The 23,017-nt window shown below is 46.4% G+C and overlaps 1 protein-coding gene across 1 annotated transcript; it reads right to left on the bottom strand.

Annotated features, from left to right (window-relative positions):
- Window positions 1-13,472: 13,472 nt before the first annotated feature.
- LOC123108406 (eudesmanediol synthase) lies at window positions 13,473-22,074 on the bottom strand. Its single transcript, XM_044530201.1, has 6 exons — window positions 21,890-22,074; window positions 20,739-21,015; window positions 19,701-20,073; window positions 14,572-14,790; window positions 14,250-14,385; window positions 13,473-14,138 (listed from the first exon to the last, which is right to left on the bottom strand). Exons 1-6 carry the CDS (start codon window positions 22,007-22,009, stop codon window positions 13,593-13,595), a joined length of 1,671 nt encoding a protein of 556 aa, XP_044386136.1. The 5' UTR covers window positions 22,010-22,074; the 3' UTR covers window positions 13,473-13,592.
- Window positions 22,075-23,017: the final 943 nt, after the last annotated feature.

Below are 23,017 nucleotides of genomic sequence, written 5' to 3'. Positions count from 1 at the left end.
TGTTTACGAGAAACGATGTCGGCTTGGGCTTTTTCTTTTTTCTTTTGACAGACGATGTCGGCTTGGTGGTACAAATGGGCCTTGCCGGTGTACTGGACCTGACAGTTCTAAGAATTCTGGTGGAAGCCCATATACCACTTGAGGCATCTCGTTCTCCATACAATTGACCAATTATGCTTTCTCATTCTTTTGACCAATTATGCTAAAAAATCAAGAATTGATCAACGAAATATGGTTTTCATTGAATGCAATTTTTTTATCTTATCAAGCTAACCACTTGGTAACAAAATATGGTTTTGTTTGCTTGGGTTGCAAGTTCCACACATGCGGCTGAACGACTCTAGTTTTTTTTAAACACAGTACACACGCAAGCGCTTAAATATATGCACATACACCCATCCTTTTGAACGCACACACGCACACCCTACCCCTATGAGCATCTTCGAGAGACTGACCAGACGTATCACCTTGAGATTTTACAAAGTCACCGTAGGCGCTTCGTAGTCGACGGGAACGTCTCCTCCCACTGAATGAGCATCGCCGGAAATCCTGAAATAAATCCAGAATAAATGCAAGCATCAGGACTTGAACCCTGGTGGGTTGGGAATACCACTGTCCACCTAAATATCCAACCACTGATTGGTTCGCACTAAACGTCTCCAGCTGGAAGGATTGGTTGTAGCTGCTAAGTGCATGGAAGGATTAAAAAAGGTTTCTACCTGGAAGCGAATAAACCGACCTCGAGCTCATATGAGCTCGGTGAACCATAAAATCCGGGAAAAAACATGAAAATAAATTCAAAAAATTCTGATTTTTTGTGCCACCATTCGACAAATGTTTTACATGCTTGCAAAATTTGATCACAAAATAACATTCTTGGAAGTCGTGAAAAAAAGCAAAATCGATGCTTCAAAAAAGTTACTTTTGGAGTGCTGATTTTGTTTTTTTTTTCAACGACTTGCACGAATGTCAATTTATGTTGAAACTTTGTAAGCATTGAAAACATTTGTCAAATGTTGTCACAAAAAAATTTAGAATTTTTTATTTTTTGATTTTTTTTCGGATTTTACTGTTCACTCGAGCTCATACGAGCTCGAGTTTAGAAAGACACTTTCGGTTCTACCCTCCCTATTAGTGTTTGTACTTTGGTGGTGGCTTACCATCGGCATTAACCACCGATCTCAATGAGTTGATCCCTTATCTTATCAGGATGCAGACAACGTGGTCGAGTTGTCCACTAGGTGATAGGAGGAAGCAATAACCTAGATGATGGTGAAAGGGGGATCCTCGGTGATAGGGGAGTTCTTTGATGGAGGGATTAATGAGATGCTGGAACACCTCAATCTCAAGGAAGGTGAGCTCGATGATGTCTTTGTCAGCGAGGCCGAGGCAAAGGAATTTGAGGAACATGCTCAGTGGTTAGCTATAGGGAAGTCGAATATAGACATGCTCGTCGGCTCGAGTTCAATGTTTGAATTCCTTAAAATTACATGGGACCATACTTAGCTACCGAAGTTTTAGAACATATAGGAGAAATTGTCCATCTTTTAGATGCAGTGTTTGAGGGACTGGAAGAAGCTGGTGCATCAAGGGCCATGGATTTTCAGAGAGATGCTCTTGCTAATTGAGGACCACAATGGTTGTTTAGAGGTGATGGACCTTAATCGCCTACAACTATACAAAATATTAAAGTTGCATCGTCGGGGGGGGGGGGGGGAGGTCATTGACCAACTTGCTCACCGTATTGACCGGTTTTGGGGGGTGTACATGAGTCCTTCTATGTTACATGAGCTGAACTATGTGTGTGTACTCATTGCGAAAGCTGTATCCAAATTTGTACCACTAAATGTGGTAGGAGAAGGACACCGGTGGATGCAATTAAAGTACGAGAACATTTCGTTCTTATGTAATGTTTATGGTGTCACGAGATACAACCATGAAGAATGCGGATACGAGGTATGGGAGGCGAAGAACATGCAACTTGGAAGGTGAATGATAACACGGATGAGGGCTATACCATACACGTCCCCGTCCAATGGGAACTCGTGCTCTAACGAGGTAGGTTACAAAGTAGAAGTGGCGGTCTTGGATTGAAAATGGCAATTATAAGGTCTTCACGAGAGGCATCGCTGTGCTCACAGGAGGAGGAAGAGAATGACACCGCTACCGGCCCAGTGAAGAAAGGGGATGGAGTTACTGACAAGGCCTAGGAGAAGGGAGATGCACTGAGGAAGAAGCTTGCCTAGTTGATGTACCCAGTACGATGGGAGAACAAAATGAGGGAGGTTTAGATGGTGTTGGGGGCCCTCTTCTCACGACCTTCCCCCGCCGTTATATATTTGGCCATGGGAGATGAAGAAGCAATGGCGATATGTATCACCAAAAAACTAGGAAACTTGGTATTCGCTGGGACCAATGAATACCATGTGCTAGAAGTGTCGTGGGCTAGGGCGACCTCGCGACAGTTCATGAGCCATACAATATTTGCTCAGGAACGTGCGTCGACGATCTTATGCATGGAGAAAACACAAGTAGCCCAGAATCACATGGAGGGCTCAGCAGGTACTCTGCAGTATGATTGTGCATATGGAGAGGGCAGCAATGACATAATGGTGTGAAGGAAATATGCCCTAGAGGCAATAATAAGTTATTAATTATTTCCTTATATATCATGATAAAAGTTTATTATTCATGCTAGAATTGTATTAACCGGAAACATAATACATATGTGAATACATAGACAAACAGAGTGTCACTAGTATGCCTCTACTAGACTAGCTTGTTAATCAAAGATGGTTATGTTTTCTAACCATGGACAAAGAGTTGTCATTTGATTAACATGATCACATCATTAGATGAATGATCTGATTGACATGACCCATTCCATTAGCTTAGCACCCGATCGTTTAGTATGTTGCTATTGCTTTCTTCATGACTTATACATGTTCCTATGACTATGAGATTATGCAACTCCCGTTTGCCGGAGGAACACTTTGTGTGCTACCAAACGTCACAACGTAACTGGGTGATTATAAAGGAGCTCTACAGGTGTCTCCAAAGGTACATGTTGGGTTGGCGTATTTCGAGATTAGGATTTGTCACTCCGATTGTCGGAGAGGTATCTCTGGGCCCTCTCGGTAATGCACATCACATAAGCCTTGCAAGCATTGAAACTAATGAGTTAGTTGTGAGATGATGTATTACGAAACGAGTAAAGAGACTTGCCGATAACAAGATTGAACTAGGTATTGAGATACCGACGATCGAATCTCGGGCAAGTAACATACCGATGACAAAGGGAACAACGTATGTTGTTATGCGGTCTGACCGATAAAGATCTTCGTAGAATATGTAGGAGCCAATATGAGCATCCAGGTTCCGCTATTGGTTATTGACCGGAGACGTGTCTCGGTCATGTCTACATTGTTCTCGAACCCGTAGGGTCCGCACGCTTAAGGTTTCGATGACAGTTATATTATGAGTTTATGAATTTTGATGTACCGAAGTTATTTCGGAGTCCTGGATGTGATGACGGACATGACAAGGAGTCTCGAAATGGTTGAGACATAAAGATTGATATATTGGACGGCTATATTCGGACACCGGAAGTGTTCCGGGTGATTTCGGAGAAAACCGGAGAGCCGGAGGGTTACCGGAACCCCCCCGGGAGAAGTAATGGGCCATATGGGCCTTAGTGGAAAGAGAGAGGGGCAGCCAAAGGTGGGCCGCGTGCCTCCTCACCCCTTGGTCCGAATTGGACTAGGAGAGGGGGGGCGGCGCCCCCCTTTCCCTCTCCCTCCCTACTTCTTTCCCCCTCTTAGTAGGAGTCCTACTCCTACTAGGAGGAGGACTCCTCCTTGGCGCGCCTATAGGGCCGACCGGCCTCCTCCCCTTGCTCCTTTATATACGGGGGCAGGGGGCACCTCTAGACACACAAGTTGATCCACGTGATCATATTCTTAGCTGTGTGCGGTGCCCCCTTCCACCATAGTCCTCGATAATATTGTAGCGGTGCTTAGGCGAAGCCCTGCGACGGTAGTGCATCAAGATCGTCACCACGCCGTCGTGCTGACGGAACTCTTCCCCGACACTTTGCTGGATCGGAGTCCGGGGATCGTCATCGAGCTGAACGTGTGCTAGAACTCGGAGGTGCCGTAGTTTCGGTGCTTGATCGGTCGGGCCGTCGAGACGTACGACTACATCAACCAAACGCTTCCGTTGTCGATCTACAAGGGTACGTAGATCACACTCTCCCCTCTCGTTGCTATGCATCACCATGATCTTGCGTGTGCGTAGGAATTGTTTTGAAATTACTACGTTCCCCAACAGTGGCATCCGAGCCTAGGTTTTATATGTTGATGTTATATGCACGAGTAGAACACAAGTGAGTTGTGGGCGATATAAGTCATACTGCTTACCAGCATGTCATACTTTGGTTCGGCGGTATTGTTGGACGAAGCGGCCCGGACCGATATTACGCGTACGCTTACGCGAGACCGGTTCTCCCGACGTGCTTTGCACATAGGTGGCTTGCGGGTGACAGTTTCTCCAACTTTAGTTGAACCGAGTGTGGCTACGCCCGGTCCTCGCGAAGGTTAAAACAGCACCAACTTGACAAACTATCGTTGTGGTTTTGATGCGTAGGTAAGATTGGTTCTTGCTTAAGCCCGTAGCAGCCACGTAAAACTTGCAACAACAAAGTAGAGGACGTCTAACTTGTTTTTGCAGGGCATGTTGTGATGTGATATGGTCAAGACATGATGCTAAATTTTATTGTATGAGATGATCATGTTTTGTAACCGAGTTATCGGCAACTAGCAGGAGCCATATGGTTGTCGCTTTATAGTATGCAATGCAATCGCGCTGTAATGCTTTACTTTATCACTAAGCGGTAGCGATAGTCGTGGAAGCATAAGATTGGCGAGACGACAACGATGCTACGATGGAGATCAAGGTGTCATGCCGGTGATGATGGTGATCACGACGGTGCTTCGAAGATGGAGATCACAAGCACAAGATGATGATGGCCATATCATATCACTTATATTGATTGCATGTGATGTTTATCTTTTATGCATCTTATCTTGCTTTGATTGACGGTAGCATTATAAGATGACCTCTCACTAAATTTCAAGATAAAAGTGTTCTCCCTGAGTATGCACCGTTGCCAAAGTTCGTCGTGCCCAGACACCACGTGATGATCGGGTGTGATAAGCTCTACGTCCATCTACAATGGGTGCAAGCCAGTTTTGCACACGCAGAATACTCAGATTAAACTTGACGAGCCTAGCATATGCAGATATGGCCTCGGAACACTGAGATCGAAAGATCGAGCGTGAATCATATAGTAGATATGATCAACATAGCGATGTTCACCATTGAAAACTACTCCATTTCACGCGATGATCGGTTATGGTTTAGTTGATTTGGATCACGTGATCACTTAGATGATTAGAGGGATGTCTATCTAAGTGGGAGTTCTTGAGTAATATGATTAATTGAACTTAAATTTATCATGAACTTAGTCCCTGATAGTATCTTGCTTGTTTATGTTAATTGTAGATAAATGGCCCGTGCTGTTGTTCTGTTAAATTTTAATGCGTTCCTTGAGAAAGCAAAGTTGAAAGATGATGGTAGCAATTACACGGACTGGGTCCGTAACTTGAGGATTATCCTCATTGCTGCACAGAAGAATTACATCCTGGAAGCACCGCTGGTTGCCAGGCCTGCTGCTGGAGCAACACCAGATGTTATGAACGTCTGGCAGAGCAAAGCTGATGACTACTCGATAGTTCAGTGTGCCATACTTTACGGCTTAGTATCGGGACTTCAACGACGTTTTGAACGTCGTGGAGCATATGAGATGTTCCAGGAGTTGAAGTTAATATTTCAAGCAAATGCCCAGGTTGAGAGATATGAAGTCTCCAATAAGTTCTATAGCTGCAAGATGGAGGAGAACAGTTCTGTCAGTGAGCATATACTCAAAATGTCTGGGTATAATAATCACTTGATTCAGATGGGAGTTAATCTTCTAGATGATTGCGTCATTGACAGAATTCTCCAATCACTGCCACCAAGCTACAAGAGCTTTGTGATGAACTATAATATGCAAGGGATGAATAAGACTATTCCCGAGCTCTTCACAATGCTGAAAGCTGCGGAGGTAGAAATCAAGAAGGAGCATCAAGTGTTGATGGTCAACAAAACCACTAGTTTCAAGAAAAAGGGCAAAGGGAAGAAGAAGGGGAACTTCAAGAAGAAAAGTAAGCAAGTTGCTGATTAGGAGAAGAAACCCAAGTATGGACCTAAGCCTAAACCGAGTGCTTCTACTACAAGCAGACTGGTCACTGGAAGCGGAACTGCCCCAAGTATTTGGCGGATAAGAAGGATGGCAAGGTGAACAAAGGTATATGTGATATACATGTTATTGATGTGTACCTCACTAGAGCTCGCAGTAGCACCTGGGTATTTGATACTGGTTCTGTTGCTAATATTTGCAACTCGAAACAGGGACTATGGATTAAGCGAACACTGGCAAAGGACGAGGTGACGATGCGTGGGAAATGGTTCTAAAGTCGATGTGATCGCGGTCGGCACGCTACCTCTACATCTACCTTCGGGATTAGTATTAGACCTAAATAATTGTTATTTGGTGCCAGCGTTGAGCATGAACATTATATCTGGATCTTGTTTAATGCGAGACGGTTATTCATTTAAATCAGAGAATAATGGTTGTTCTATTTATATGAGTAATATCTTTTATGGTCATGCACCTTTGAAGAGTGGTCTATTTTTGATGAATCTCGATAGTAGTAACACACATATTCACAATGTTGAAGCCAAAAGATGCAGACTTGATAATGATAGTGCAACTTATTTGTGGCACTGCCGTTTAGGTCATATCGGTGTAAAGCGCATGAAGAAACTCCATACCGATGGACTTTTGGAACCTCTTGATTATGAATCACTTGGTATTTGCGAACCGTGCCTTATGGGCAAGATGACTAAAACACCGTTCTCCGGTACAATGGAGAGAGCAACAGATTTGTTGGAAATCATATATACAGATGTATGTGGTCCGATGAATGTTGAGGCTCGTGGCAGATATCGTTATTTTCTCACCTCCACAGATGATTTAAGCAGATATGGGTATATCTACTTAATGAAGCATAAGTCTGAAATATTTGAAAAGTTCAAAGAATTTCAGAGTGAAGTTGAAAATCATCATAACAAGAAAATAAAGTTTCTGCGATCTAATCGTGGAGGAGAATATTTGAGTTACGAGTTTGGTCTACATCTGAAACAATGCGGAATAGTTTCGCAACTCACGCCACCCGGAACACCTCAGCGTAATGGTGTGTCCGAACGTCGTAATCGTACTTTACTTAATATGGTGCGATCTATGATGTCCCTTACAAATTTACCGCTATCATTTTGGGGTTATGCTTTGGAGACGGCCGCATTCACGTTAAATAGGGCACCATCAAAATCCGTTGAGACGACACCTTATGAACTATGGTTTGGCAAGAAACCAAAGTTGTCGTTTCTTAAAGTTTGGGGCTGCGATGCTTATGTGAAAAAGCTTCAACCTGATAAGCTTGAACCCAAATCGGAGAAATGTGTCTTCATAGGATACCCAAAGGAGACTGTTGGGTACACCTTCTATCACAGATCCGAAGGCAAGACATTCGGTGCTAAGAATGGATCCTTTCTAGAGAAGGAGTTTCTCTCGAAAGAAGTGAGTGGGAGGAAAGTAGAACTTGACGAGGTAACTATACTTGCTCCCTTATTGGAAAGTAGTACATCACAGAAACCTATTTCTGCGACACCTACACCAATTAGTGAGGAAGCTAATGATAATGATCATGAAACTTCAGAACAAGATACTACTGAACCTTGTAGATCAACCAGAGTAAGATCCACGCCAGAGTGGTACGGCAATCCTGTTCTGGAAGTCATGCTACTAGATCATGATGAACCTACAAACTATGAAGAAGCGATGGTGAGCCCAGATTCCGAAAAATGGCTTGAAGCCATGAAATCTGAGATGGGATCCATGTATGAGAACAAAGTATGGACTTTGGTTGACTTGCCCGATGATCGGCAAGCAATTGAGAATAAATGGATCTTCAAGAAGAAGACTGACGCCGACGGTAATATTACTGTCTACAAAGCTCGACTTGTCGCAAAAGGTTTTCGACAAGTTCAAGGGGTTGACTACGATGAGACCTTCTCACCCGTAGCGATGCTTAAGTCTGTCCGAATCATGTTAGCAATTGCCGCATTTTATGATTATGAAATTTGGCAGATGGATATCAAAACTGCATTCCTGAATGGATTTCTGGAAGAAGAGTTGTATATGATGCAACCGGAAGGTTTTGTCGATCCAAAGGGAGCTAACAAAGTGTGCAAGCTCCAGCGATCCATTTATGGACTGGTGCAAGCCTCTCGGAGTTGGAATAAACGCTTTGATAGTGTGATCAAAGCATTTGGTTTTATACAGACCTTTGGAGAAGCCTGTAATTACAAGAAAGTGAGTGGGAGCTCTGTAGCATTTCTGATATTATATGTGGATGACATATTACTGATTGGAAATGATATAGAATTTCTGGATAGCATAAAGGGATACTTGAATAAGAGTTTTTCAATGAAAGACCTCGGTGAAGCTGCTTACATATTAGGCATAAAGATCTATAGAGATAGATCAAGACGCTTAATTGGACTTTCACAAAGCACATACCTTGACAAGATTTTGAAGAAGTTCAAAATGGATCAAGCAAAGAAAGGGTTCTTGCCTGTGTTACAAGGTGTGAAGTTGAGTCGGACTCAATGCCCGACCACTGCAGAAGATAGAGAGAAAATGAAAGATGTTCCCTATGCGTCAGCCATAGGCTCTATCATGTATGCAATGCTGTGTACCAGACCTGATGTGTGCCTTGCTATAAGTCTAGCAGGGAGGTACCAAAGTAATCCAGGAGTGGATCACTGGACAACAGTCAAGAATATCCTGAAGTACCTGAAAAGGACTAAGGATATGTTTCTCGTATATGGAGGTGACAAAGAGCTCATCGTAAACGGTTACGTTGATGCAAGCTTTGACACTGATCCGGACGATTCTAAATAGCAAACCGGATACGTGTTTACATTAAACGGTGGAGCTGTCAGTTGGTGCAGTTCTAAACAGAGCGTCGTGGCGGGATCTACGTGTGAAGCGGAATACATAGCTGCTTCGGAAGCAGCGAATGAAGGAGTCTGGATGAAGGAGTTCATATCCGATCTAGGTGTCATACCTAGTGCATCGGGTCCAATGACAATCTTTGGTGACAATACTGGTGCAATTGCCTTGGCAAAGGAATCCAGATTTCACAAGAGAACCAAGCACATCAAGAGACGCTTCAATTCCATCCGGGATCTAGTCCAGGTGTGAGACATAGAGATTTGCAAGATACATACGGATCTGAATGTAGCAGACCCGTTGACTAAGCCTCCTCCACGAGCAAAACATGATCAACACCAAGGCTCCATGGGTGTTAGAATCATTACTGTGTAATCTAGATTATTGACTCTTGTGCAAGTGGGAGACTGAAGGAAATATGACCTAGAGGCAATAATAAAGTTATTATTTATTTCCTTATATATCATGATAAAAGTTTATTATTCATGCTAGAATTGTATTAACCGGAAACATAATACATGTGTGAATACATAGACAAACAGAGTGTCACTAGTATGCCTCTACTAGACTAGCTTGTTAATCAAAGATGGTTATGTTTCCTAACCATGGACAAAGAGTTGTCATTTGATTAACAGGATCACATCATTAGATGAATGATCTGATTGACATGACCCATTCCATTAGCTTAGCACCCGATCGTTTAGTATGTTGCTATTGCTTTCTTCATGACTTATACATGTTCCTATGACTATGAGATTATGCAACTCCCGTTTGCCGGAGGAACACTTTGTGTGCTATCAAACGTCACAACATAACTGGGTGATTATAAAGGAGCTCTACAGGTGTCTCCAAAGGTACATGTTGGGTTGGCGTATTTCGAGATTAGGATTTGTCACTCCGATTGTCGGAGAGGTATCTCTGGGCCCTCTCAGTAATGCACATCACATAAGCCTTGCAAGCATTGCAACTAATGAGTTAGTTGTGAGATGATGTATTACGGAACGAGTAAAGAGACTTGCCGGTAACGAGATTGAACTAGGTATTGAGATACCGACGATCGAATCTCGGGCAAGTAACATACCGATGACAAAGGGAACAACGTATGTTGTTATGCGGTCTGACCGATAAAGATCTTCGTAGAATATGTAGGAGCCAATATGAGCATCCAGGTTCCGCTATTGGTTATTGACCGGAGACGTGTCTCGGTCATGTCTACATTGTTCTCGAACTCGTAGGGTCCGCACGCTTAATGTTTCGATGACAGTTATATTATGAGTTTATGAGTTTTGATGTACCGAAGTTAGTTCGGAGTCCTGGATGTGATCACGGACATGACGAGGAGTCTCGAAATGGCCGAGACATAAAGATTGATATATTGGACGGCTATATTCAGACATCGGAAGTGTTCCAGGTGATTTCGGAGAAAACCGAAGAGCCGGAGGGTTACCGGAACCCCCCGGGAGAAGTAATGGGCCATATGGGCCTTAGTGGAAAGAGAGAGGGGCAGCCAAGGGTGGGCCGTGCGCCTCCTCGCCCCCTTGGTCCGAATTGGACTAGGAGAGGGGGCGGCGCCCCCCTTTCCCTCTCCCTCCCCACTTCTTTCCCCCTCCTAGTAGGAGTCCTACTCCTACTAGGAGGAGGACTCCTCCTTGGCGCGCCTATAGGGCCGGCCGGCCTCCTCCCCTTGCTCCTTTATATACGGGGGCAGGGGGCACCCCTAGACACACAAGTTGATCCACGTGACCATATTCTTAGCCGTGTGCGGTGCCCCCTTCCACCATAGTCCTCGATAATATTGTAGCGGTGCTTAGGCGAAGCCCTGCGACGGTAGTGTATCAAGATCGTCACGATGCCGTCGTGCTGACGGAACTCTTCCCCGACACTTTGCTGGATCGGAGTCCGGGGATCGTCATCGAGCTGAACGTGTGCTAGAACTCGGAGGTGCCGTAGTTTCGGTGCTTGATCGGTCAGGCCGTGGAGACGTACGACTACATCAACCAAACGCTTCCGTTGTCGATCTACAAGGGTACGTATATCACACTCTCCCCTCTCGTTGCTATGCATCACCATGATCTTGCGTGTGCGTAGGAATTTTTTTGAAATTACTACGTTCCCCTACATGGTGGGCTTTGTGTTTACTAGTAGAGACCACTAGTTTTAGAGTTGATGAATTGTTCCAAATATCACATTGATATGGTTGTGAAGGAATGTGGTAAGGAACAATAAGAGAGAAAAATGAGTAATTGTACTTTTGCCACTAAGGATAAATGATTGCATACTGCCCAAGAAGAAGTTATGTTGTCAACATTATGCCATCTTTCCCAAATCAATACTCTGTTTTATTACTTAATACTTGGATGATCCATGGGTATCACGATCAACAATATGTCATCTTTCCCAAGGCAATATTCTATTTTATTACTTAATACTTGGATGATCTAGAGGTATCACGATCAAAGAGTGCAAAGCTAATGAGGTTGAAACCCTCATTGACTTTTTGGGGAGACAAGTGAGGTTTTATTTGTATTACAAAGCTGAGGATTGGTGTGGGAATCAGTTCCAGGAATTGATATCTTAGTTTTTCACCGAGGGAAAACTTGGTGCTACCGACAAACCCTTCTACTTGGGGGCAAAATATTTTTTGGCAAGATAAACTACATGGAGCAATAAATACTTCCTAGCACCACATCGACTGGATTTGATAACCTAGATGTCTAGGGTAGAAGGAGCGTTACTTTAAGATCCAACCCACATCAACAGAATCAGTAGATCCAATCCACCGACCAGAGGAGAGCAAGGAATCCGATATGTAGAGACGTCTCGGGTGTGGTGTCCTCCGAGAAAGGAAGCACCATTACGGATGATGTCCAACAAAACCTCTCATCGCACATGGTTGGTTCAAAAGCATTTGTGAAATAAGTGTCACACACGTAGGCCAATCTGCACATGTTTGCAAAGTGATGGGACCTAGCATGATTGATGTGGCTCGTGATACACGACCGGCTAGGAACACCCATGTGTGATGTGAGGTGTCACATTGCCGACGCGTATTATATATTGAGTGCTACTTTGTGAAGTTTGACTCACCGCACATGGTGAGTGTTCAACGAGCGTGTGCAATGCTCCTGGGTTTCTATAAACATATTCACCCTATAGTAACCCTAAGCCTTGTCAAGAAGATAATTCGAGGAAGTCAGGGTGTCCTCGATGGTCCCATTCTAGCTTCGGGTACAAAGGGCATATAGGTGGGTCCCTGTGGTACCCATGTGTCCATGCCACTCGCACTAGGGCCAGGTCGTGCCCCCTATACATGATAATTGGGAAATTCATCCTCGAAATTTGATGCAAAATGCATGTATTAACTATCCTCACTTCCATGAAGATCTCTTGTGATTTAGAAGATAAGTACTAGCATAGATAAGCATGCATGACAATGAGGAGTCAAAAAATGGACATGCACAAAAACTTGATCGATATTGGTGGTTCCGTAGGTATCGAAGCTTGAGTGTGAAATGTGCATGACACCTACATTACTATTTAGGAGGCATTCGATCCAAATAAACTACTCACATCACAGTGCCCCCACTCCCTGAATGATTGTTAAGGCGATTAGGCATCCCTAGATGAAAGAGTGGTCTTACATGATTGGTCCTTGTGTGTTACCACCTCCCACCTATCCTACACAATTGGTCAAGGTTGTAATTGTGAATTTATAGTCAAGGTGCACGGGGTCTTACCATCTACCCGTTAGTACTCCACATATTCATAGAGAATTCAATCTCAACGGGTCCATGTCGAAGACAATGGGGCAGTCATTACACCATCCGTGCAGGTTGCTACTCTAGTTAAGCACTTATCCGACAAATGAATTTCACCACCTTATGACAATTAATGTCACTGCAGCTGTTTTTCAGGCTTCCATGCAAAGCTTATCACACTTCTCCTTCCGACCTTCCAGCACTGAGCATGTATCAAACTCTATACATCGTTTTACACTTAGAGTCTATGTTTTTATTTGCATTCCAAAACTCATGGGGTTTGTATTGGTGCTTCCTGCTAATAGATCACATATATGCCTTTTATTTAAACCTGATATTGTTTTAGAGTTCTCAACTGTTTGAGCCATTCAATTTTTAGTTGAGAAGTTCGAGAGAGTGAATATACATGCAATTGAAACTTCTACAAAACTCTCAGGCCTTTTGCATGGATTTAAGGCTCGTTAAAAAAGAAAATGTGTATTTGTACTTTAAACATGACATCATAAGTTCAGCTCGGTTTCATGTTTCAAGAAAAGGTAGACACAAAGATTATAACTTTATTAGATTACACAAAAGTGGAAATGTTGCCCAGCATACAAACTAGCCGAAGTTAAGCAAATAACAACATGAACAATCCATCAAACTTAATGAGTGATAATTTAAACGACATATATGGGCTTGAGAAAGAGCGCGGCGATGAGACCCTTGAGGTCACCACCAAATGTGTAGCCGTCCCTGCCACCAAGGTATATAACCTCCAACGTCCTTGTCAGGTTCACCACCAATTGTGCCGCTGGCAACAGTGCGGGTTCTATCTCCATACATGCTCGGTTGATCATCCTCCACGCATCTTCGGCCAACGCCGAGATTGCCACGATAGCCTCCTGCCCCCCTACGAGGTTCTCCTTCATGTAGCACTCCACAGAGCTAGCCACATCCTTCTTGGTCTTTCCCAACTTGTAAGAAGCAATGTCGTTGAGAAAGTGAGCGATCACTCCGCTTGCGCAGACAATGTCTGGGACATCGGCTGCCCAGTCAAATGCCTCATTGGTTGCTGTGTTGTCCACACCCATGAGTAGCACAAGGGCCAGTGTGGGGAAGCCTGACGACATACGTGAAACCTCTAGGTGCTCCTTGAAGCTCGGGGCATACTTTTCGTTGGACCATTTGGCCTCACAGAGGTAATATTCAGACGATGACTGAAACTACATCCACACAGAGAAACGTGAGATACTGAGATGTAGCATGATGAGTATAGCTTGAATAGCGCAGCTGTTAAACTCAGTGCAATTTATTTTCTTTTCACAAGCTCTTACCGCTGTCTTTGCGTAAGATACACGGTATTTCTCATGTGGTCCCAACGTATCCTCAAACTCTCTGAAGTTAGCCAACAATCTGATGTAAAACATATGCAGGTATTTAGGTAGAATAGACACCGCTCTTCGGTCCCATCTGCAATAAATTAGGAATTAGGAGTCTAGGAGAGTGCTATGAGCTCAAATCTTGATCAATCCAGTTGGATAGTTTTACAAGATTGATGGTTTAAATTTCCGTTATAATTAAACTTAGCCACGTTAAGCTTTAGTTCAGCGATTGGCCTATGTAAGCACTATTATTTTGCATAAAATCCCATCTCACCTTTGTATAGCTTCATTGAGTTTATAGCAATCCTCCAGGGTCGCGTGGACATCATAGGTGTCATCCATCAGGGATAGCAGACCGAACGTCTTTGCAAACATTAGTCGTGCGCGGGAGTACTCCTCCTCATGGAACACGCTACATGTCCAGAAATAGTTCTCCACTAGACGATCCCGGGCATAGCTTAGCTTCACATTGTCATAAAGATCTCTCCACCACCTGCAGATTGCATCCATTTTAACCCAAATATCAAGTAAGATCTTGGTGCATACTGTTATAATTACTTTATGTTCCCTATTAGCTTGTTCTAATTTCAAGTCCGTGTACTCCTTTGCGCCGCATTATGTTAGCTGGCATCCGCAATGTTGTCTTTTACCTCACGCCATAAATTTTCGTGTCGTACGACTTTGTTTGCTTTCCATTTATGGAATTTATAATATAAAACCGAGCGCTCTTTGCACCTTCGTTCTAAAAGAATATTGGTAGAAGTTAATAGGGAATAATTGCATCATTCAGTGCAGTAGTTGTGCCGTACTCCTATTCCTATATCAAGGGAGAGGAAGAGGGAGGTTCAAGGGCCAGTGGTGGTGCCGCCATTCGTGGTGCAGATGATGCTATGTCATGATCCACTAGGTGTGGCCATTGCTAGAGAGGAATCCATGGAAGACCGGAGGGACATGGGGAATAGTGGAAATGAAGGAAATAAATGAGATGATGTTATGCTGTCAGTTGGATCTCACTTGCCGACATATGGAAAGTTTTTTTTGAGCTAAAATAAAACTGCAGCTTAGTTTGTCAGTAGGAACTAAAGATAGGATATGTCTACGTCTGAGTAGATTGAGATTCTTTTTATGTTTAAGTTGTTAGCGAACGTATGTGTCATGTAATTTGTTAGTCCTAGTCTTCAGGCTAGTGGGTGAGTTAGTTGGCTGAGTCGGCATGTATATAACTGTGTAACCCCATATTGTGAATACAGTGAGTTGCACGACCCATCTCTCTCTCCCGATCGCTCTGGCTCGAACATGGTATCAGTTTAACTAAGATCCTACTCTTCCGCTGCCCTCTCTCCCCACCTCGCCGCCATGACCTCCTCCTCCTCGGTCTCCTCTTCCGGCGAGTCCTCCGCCGATGAGCAGTTCGACCTCCCCGTGGCCACCCAAACCCTTCCCACCATTCAGATTCAAAGCCCGCGGATTTGTTATCACGTCTTGCTCACCTTGGACTATGAGAAGGAGAACTATGGCCTCTGGCGCCGCCAGTTTCTCGCCGCCCTCACCAAGTTCGGCCTCACCGACCATGTCGCCGGCTCGCCGGCTCACGCCACCTCTGATTGGGTCCTCAACTACTTCGTCGTCCTGTCGTGCTACAACGCCACGGTCACCCCCTCGACCTTGGAGATCGTCGAGGATCGTAAGGACACGACGTACACCCTCTGGTGCTCGCTCCGTTCTCTCTTCCGCAGCAACCGCGACGCCCGGATCACCTACCTCCTCGACGAGTCCCACAGCTTCATCCAAGGCGACCTCACCGTTGTCGACTACACCTATCGGCTGAAACAGATGGCTGGCACTCTGCTTGATCTCGGCCATCGCATCAAGGATCGCGAACTGGTTCACAACGTCCTGCGTTGCCTCGATGAGCGCCTCCAACACGCTGTGCCGCACATGACCCATGGTAGCCGGCCCTCCCTCGTCAAGCTCCTCTCCTTCCTGCAGCTGGAGGAACAACATCTCAGCTGGCTGGCGGCAACGCCACCTGCACGGCCCTCATCACGCCGACCAATGCCTACTACGCCGCTCGGCCGCAGCCCCCTGCACCCGCGCCGGCCCTCTTCAACGCCGGCGCTCCCACGGCCCTTCTCTGCCCCACCCAGCATGGCGCGGGCGGCTCCTCCGGTAACCGCGGCGGCTGACAGAAGAAGTGCAAGCAGAATCCCTCTGTCGGGCCTGGTGGCTCCTCCTCCGGCAGGGCTCTCCCTGGCGGCTCCTCCTTTAGTGGCAGGATCTCTGGTGGCTACGTTCCTGCCCAGCGCTCCCCCACCACCGTCGCCGGCACCTTCCAAGGCATCCTCGGTGCACGCCCGCCCGCTCCTTCTGCACCCCAGGCGTACCAGGCCACGACTGTGGCCTCGCCATCGTCGCACTGGGATCAGGCGGCGCTGATTGCCGCCCTCAATCAGATGGCGCTGCATCCACCCTCTGTCCCGATGGTGAATGGGTCCTCGACAGCGGCGCTTCTTCCCACATGAGCTCCGGTTCTGGTATTCCTTTCTCCCTTCCCACATCCTCTTCTCCCCCTCCATCGTCGTTGGTGATTGGTCTCTACTGCCAATCACCGGCGTCGGTTCCACCTCCTTCCCCACTCCCTCCCGCCCTCTCTCCCTCTTAGAAATTCTCATATCTCCCTCTCTTATCAAAAATCTCGTTTCCGTACGTGCTTTCACTCGTGATAATTTAGTCTCGATTGAATTTCACCCCTATGGTTTCTCTATCAAGGATCTCGCAACCAAGACGGTGCTTCTCTGATGTGACTCCATCGGCGATCTGCAGACCTTCACTCCGTCCCATCACTGCCTCACCGCCACCGCCGATCTCTGGCACCAGCGCCTTGGCCACCCCGGTGCTGCCGTCCTCGCCAAGGCCTCCACATATTTCGATTTCAGCTTTAATAAGAGCTTGCCGACCCATTGCAATGCATGTCGTCTCGGCAAGCACACTAGGCTCCCCTTTAGTTCTTGTACTTCTCATACTACTTTTCCATTCGAACTTTGTCATTGTGATCTATGGACAAGTCCAATATTAAGTGTGTCTGGTCTCCAATACTACTTGGTCATTCTTGATGATTTCACACATTTTGTATGGACCTTTCCTATACGTCGCAAATCCGAAGTGCATGTCCTATTAGTTCAATTTTTGCCTATGTCCACACACAATTCTCTCGTCCCATTCTCGCTCTTCAAACCGACAACGGCAAAGAATTTGACAACCTCGCAAATCGTTCTCTTCTCGCAACTTACGACACTCTCTTTCACCTCACCTGCACGTATATGTCCCAACAGAATGGCAAGGCCAAACGCATTATTCGTACTCTCAACAACGGTGTTCGTACCCTTCTCATTCACGCTTCCATGCCTCCCCGTTGGTGGGCTGAAGCTCTAGCCACGTCCACTTATCTCCTCAACCGGCGTCCTTACGAACCTCAACTTCTGACCACCCCCTACGAGCTTCTTTTTGGGCATGCACCCGACTTTCTTCACTTCCGTGTATTCGGATGTCTTTGCTATCCCAACCTCTTAGCCACCACCCCAACAAGCTCTCCACACGTTCGGTTTCTTGTGTATTTCTAGGCTACCCCGACGATAGGAAAGGTATCGTTGTTACGATCCCTTATCCCGGTGCATTATCTTTTCCAGGCACATAACTTTCGTGGAGACTGTTTTCCCCTTCAAATCTCTACCTACTCCTCCTCAAACTGCGCCCTCATCCGCTCCTGATCCACCTCCCGCGATTCATGTTGATCCTGCATGGCCTACATGGCCGCCGCCCTCGCCCTCCCCTCCTGGATCGCCAACTGGCTCCCCCCAAGCCCACCAACGCACCAAACCCTCCCACGTCTACACAGCCCGCCAGCCATTCGCCTCATGGGCCGCCTACCCCACCTTCCGGCCCAACCACCTCTCCCGACCCCCCTCGCCTCATCCTTCTCCCTCGTCGCCTCCTGTTCGTGCGCCACATTCGATGATGGCGCGCGCACGGCACAGGATCTTCCAGCCTAACCCTCGCTACACAAATTTGCACGCCTCTACCATATCCCCCCTTCCCTCATCCGTCCGTATTGCCCTTTGCGACCCAAACTGGCGCGCTGCCATGCAGTCTGAATTCGATGCTCTCATGGCGAACTCCACCTGGACACTTGTTCCTCGCCCACCTCACACTAATGTGGTTACTGGAAAGTGGGTTTTCAGGCACAAAACCAACACCGACGGCTCCCTCGAGCGGTATAAATCCCGCTTGGTTGTCCGGGGTTTCGCTCAACTGCCCGGCATCGACTTTGGCGAGACATTTTCACCGGTGGTCAAGCCGGCTACAATTTGGACGGTGCTCACCCTCGCGTGGTCTTGCGGCTAGCCGGTGCATCAGCTTGATGTAAAGAATGCCTTCCTTCACGGCGTCCTTGACGAGCAAGTCTATTGCTATCAGCCCGCCGGATTTGTCGACACCACTCGGCTGAATCACGTCCGCCGTCTCTCCGAGTCCTTGTACGGACTCAAGTAGGCCCCGCGGGCTTGGTTTCAGCGGTTCGCCACCTTCGCCGCCACCATTGGGTTCGTCGCGTCGCGGTCCGATGCCTCGCTGTTCATCCTACGGCGGGGTGATGACACCGCGTACCTTCTACTGTACGTCGATGACATCGTCATCACGACTTCCTCGACTGCCCTTCTTCGCACACTCGTCGATCAGGTACAGCACGAGTTCGTGATGACGGACATGGGTGCTCTCCACTACTTCCTCGGCATCCGGGTTCAGCATACATCGCGTGGGTTCTTCCTCGACCAGGCCCAGTACGCCGAGGACCTTCTTCATCGCGCCGGCATGTCTACCTGCCACCCCGCGGCCACGCCAGTCAACACCTCGCCCAAGGTTGCCGCTGATGCCGGTCGGCCCGTCGCCGATCCCTCCAACTATTGCAGTCTCGCCGGCGGCCTGCAATATCTCACCATGACGCGTGCAGACCTGGCATATGCTGTCCAACAGGCGTGTCTTCACATGCATGATCCTCGGGACAGTCACCTCACACTCGTCAAGCGTACCTTGCGGTACATTCGTGGCACAACCGCCCATGGACTCCTGCTGCCAGTCTCCTCGTCGACAGAGATAGTTGCCTACTCCGACGCGGATTGGGCGGGTTGTCCTGACACTTGCCGCTCAACCTCCGGATACTGTGTTTACCTTGGCGCCACCCTCGTCAGCTGGTCTAGAAAAGTTAATGTAGAAAAGTGAAATTTGAATTTAAGTTGGACTTTTCAGAAGGCTTTGATATAAGAAAATATTAAACAATTTGCAATTAGCAAAACCGTTATTAGAGGTAATAAGACAACATTACATAGAAAGGGGAAAACATCAACTTACAAAGATAGATCCCTAAGCTCCTTGAGGTGAAGGGACCTGACCAATTCAAAGTCAAGCCGGGAGAGCTCCAAGAGCGGGCCATTGTTAGACTCGTCCTGCTCATACTCCTTTATATAATGCATTGTTTCCAACTGCCTGACGGTCCGTGGGAGAGGAATGTCGAGGGCACATGAGACTTGTTCTGCCATTGGTGGCCTAAGCTTGTTTCTCATTGCCTCGAGGTGGTACCTCGAAAAGACGATTGCGTCACTTAGTGCATCCTCACTAGGTGTTGCCAGGTGCGCTGCATTGTAAAGGCTCAGAAGGCTCACTGGGTCACTGCATAGGCTTGTGCTGAAATTTCCTGTCTCATCTTTGAACTTGTCAAATATGTCTGCATGCAGTCATGTAAGTTTGATCATATCAGTTCAGTTTCTAGGTGCGTGTTCTCACATTTGCTACTCACTCTGGTTGGGTTTGTAAGTCGGGCATGGGTTTTTAGGTTTTCAATTCACCTAGGGAACCATGTGTTGGATGCCACAAAAAATATAACTTGAGATTCATCGTCGAACGAAATTTCTAAACATAAGTTATATGGCATAATTACACATGTTTTGTTAGTTAAATTCTAGACCTAACATGCCCTAGTTATAAACCCACCCCGAGGTATATACATGCATCATGATGTGTGCCCCTTTACGATGTTAGCAAAACAGTTAATGTATTGGTTGATTCATGGTATGTTTTGTCGAGTATATTAGCAATATTTCGATTAATTTAATCCATGAATAAATCATGAACATGGCAACATGTTTTTCAGATCAAAGAGCATAACGAATATCAATCCTAAACAAACATGATAGAATAGGATAGGTTGAAGGTTTTGGGTTGATCTGAACAAAAAAAAGAGCAATTGCTAGATCCACGAATTTTTGTCCGAAGTCCCAACATAAATTTAGATTGACTTTGAGATCACTGAACTTTTCTACAGTGGCCGGTGTACCGATTCAAAGACAACTCAATATACATCATTGGTTTGTTTTAAGGAAATATACATACCAGCAGATACCCAGAGCCCATGCTGCCTAAGTAGGCGAAACCGAAGAGCGGCGATGTGGAGGTCGTCAGAGCTAGCTGGAAACTCCGGCTCCTCGTTTAGCACGTGCCTTAGTGCCGTGCCAATCTCCCCACGGAAGTGGTTGCCGATGCCAAGCCGCTCGAGCATTTCCACGAGTGTCACAACATCAGCCACACTCCTGTTCTTGTTGTCCTCTAACAGGGCGCGCACTTGGACCTTGAGTTGTTCCACCCTCTCTTGCATCGTCATCTCCGAGCTCTATACATCACACACGTAAAATTCAACATTATAACTTTTCTCGTACAAAACCGACATCTTGTTTTTTTTGAGACCTTTTACGGTGCATCAAAATAATATGAGCCGTCCATTTTCAGTCAGTTAATGGACTAGATCCACCAATACTACCAAAGCAATTCAGCAGTATATTTTGTTCAAGGGGTAAAATTGGAAGACTTAGAAAATAAATACCCAAATTCTACATCCATTGAGGAATCCGTGTGTTTTCTTGTCCTGCTTGGACCGGTCCGGCCGAATACTTTCCGGCCGACATTCAATGCAACAGAGACAATTATACACAACGATGGATCCTTGCCGGCTGGTATTTTTGGCCGAGGAAATCACCATGTACAATAGATTGATTGATCATTTGTGGATACATGCATTAGTGATTCCGGCGATCAAGCCGGCGGCGGTGGCCTCATAGGAAGCTGCAGCGACGACGCCGCTACTGATCAGGACGTCGTACCGCCGGTTCTGTGGCCTGCTGGTAGATTTGATGCCAGGTCGGGGGCTTGGAGCTCCCACTTGAAGGGCACTCAGGCAGTCAGGCTAGCTCTGATCGATATTGGGCATGCGCTGTTGATCATGGGCGATGGCAACGACGAGGCCTCACGAGGATCGTCACCGCGAGGGATTTGACAAATTAGGAAATGAAAATAATGACAAAACTACCCCGCTAATCAACGGCTGAGATGATTCAATACTACTCGCTTTCAGAGGTAGTATGATGCACCGTAAAAAAACTTTTGATCCGGGGGAAAACCGACATCTTGTTGGTCAAACTTAAATCCCAAAACGCGTGTGCGCCTATTCACCGGTACAGAGAGAGTATGTAAAAGTGTATGCGACTGACCTGCGAGAGGGGAGGGTTGTAGGTGACGAAGAAGTCACCCCACACGCAGGGTTGGAAGGCGCCCATCTCCAGCTTATGAGGACCAGCAGCGGCAGCAGTGGCAGGCTTGCTAGCAGTCATGTGTAATATGAGTATAAGCTTATACTTGCACAGTTGCACTGGTTGCAGAGCTTGTACTTCTCTATTAGTGTGTGTATATCTTGTGCATGGCATGGTCTTGCTAGCGGTCTCTATTTATAGAGCGAGGGAGCGAGCTAATCGAGTGCACCAACAGGTTCAACACTGCCGCAGCCTCGCAAATGAAACAAGGCAACGTTCTACACTGTCGGGAGGGGGCGCAATTATTGGATTCTCATTGATGTGTCAGTTATTGCATTGTACTACGCGTTACAACGACATCATATGGCAAGAGATCAGGGTGACAGGGACGACAATACAACCTCAAGGTCCAAGTGCGCGCCGTGTTACTTGATTAATTTTACGTAAGAGATCAGGGTGACAGGGACGACAGGTTAAGTTTGAAGCAAGAGGAGAGAAACAACCTTACCGCCAATGGATGTACGCTACGTAAGCACGCGTATTTTCCAAGCTAAAAATGGTCGAGCCGGACTCGAGGCACGCGGAACACGATGCGTGTGGTGTCCCTATCTGGCAAATCGCTCTCCCAGCTTCGCTGACCCACAAACTACTGCTACCGTGCTACGTACGTCCATGAATGGTTTCTAGTTTGGCAACTCTCTGGTTTGATGGGTCAATCATTAGTTCCTTATTCATGAGCATTTTTACGGTACCCTCTACTGCTATAGAGGGGGGAGAGCAGTATACAATCATCCCGCCGTTGATTTCGTGAGGGTAATCTAATCATATTTTTCTTTTTTCCATTGTAACGTCAGCCCAGCAGCAATCGGTCGCTCTGTTCGTTCAATTACCCGAGCTGTAGTTGCACTCGCCGTCGTGTCTCTATATCCCGGCGCACTCCTGCCACCACCCTCCGCCGGTGCACTTGACCTCGACTGCCGGGCGCTCGTCCACTTCGCCGTCCTCGTTCCTCCAGCTGTGCCTCGCATGGCCCTCTCACGCACGATCCACGTCCGTCAGTATAGGCCGCATCCCACCAAAAACTAGAGT

Source organism: Triticum aestivum, chromosome 5A (assembly GCF_018294505.1).
Source record: "Triticum aestivum cultivar Chinese Spring chromosome 5A, IWGSC CS RefSeq v2.1, whole genome shotgun sequence".
NCBI lineage: Eukaryota > Viridiplantae > Streptophyta > Magnoliopsida > Poales > Poaceae > Triticum > Triticum aestivum.
Note: the sequence above shows the minus strand (reverse complement) of the source record. Positions and strands in the feature narration are given on the sequence as shown.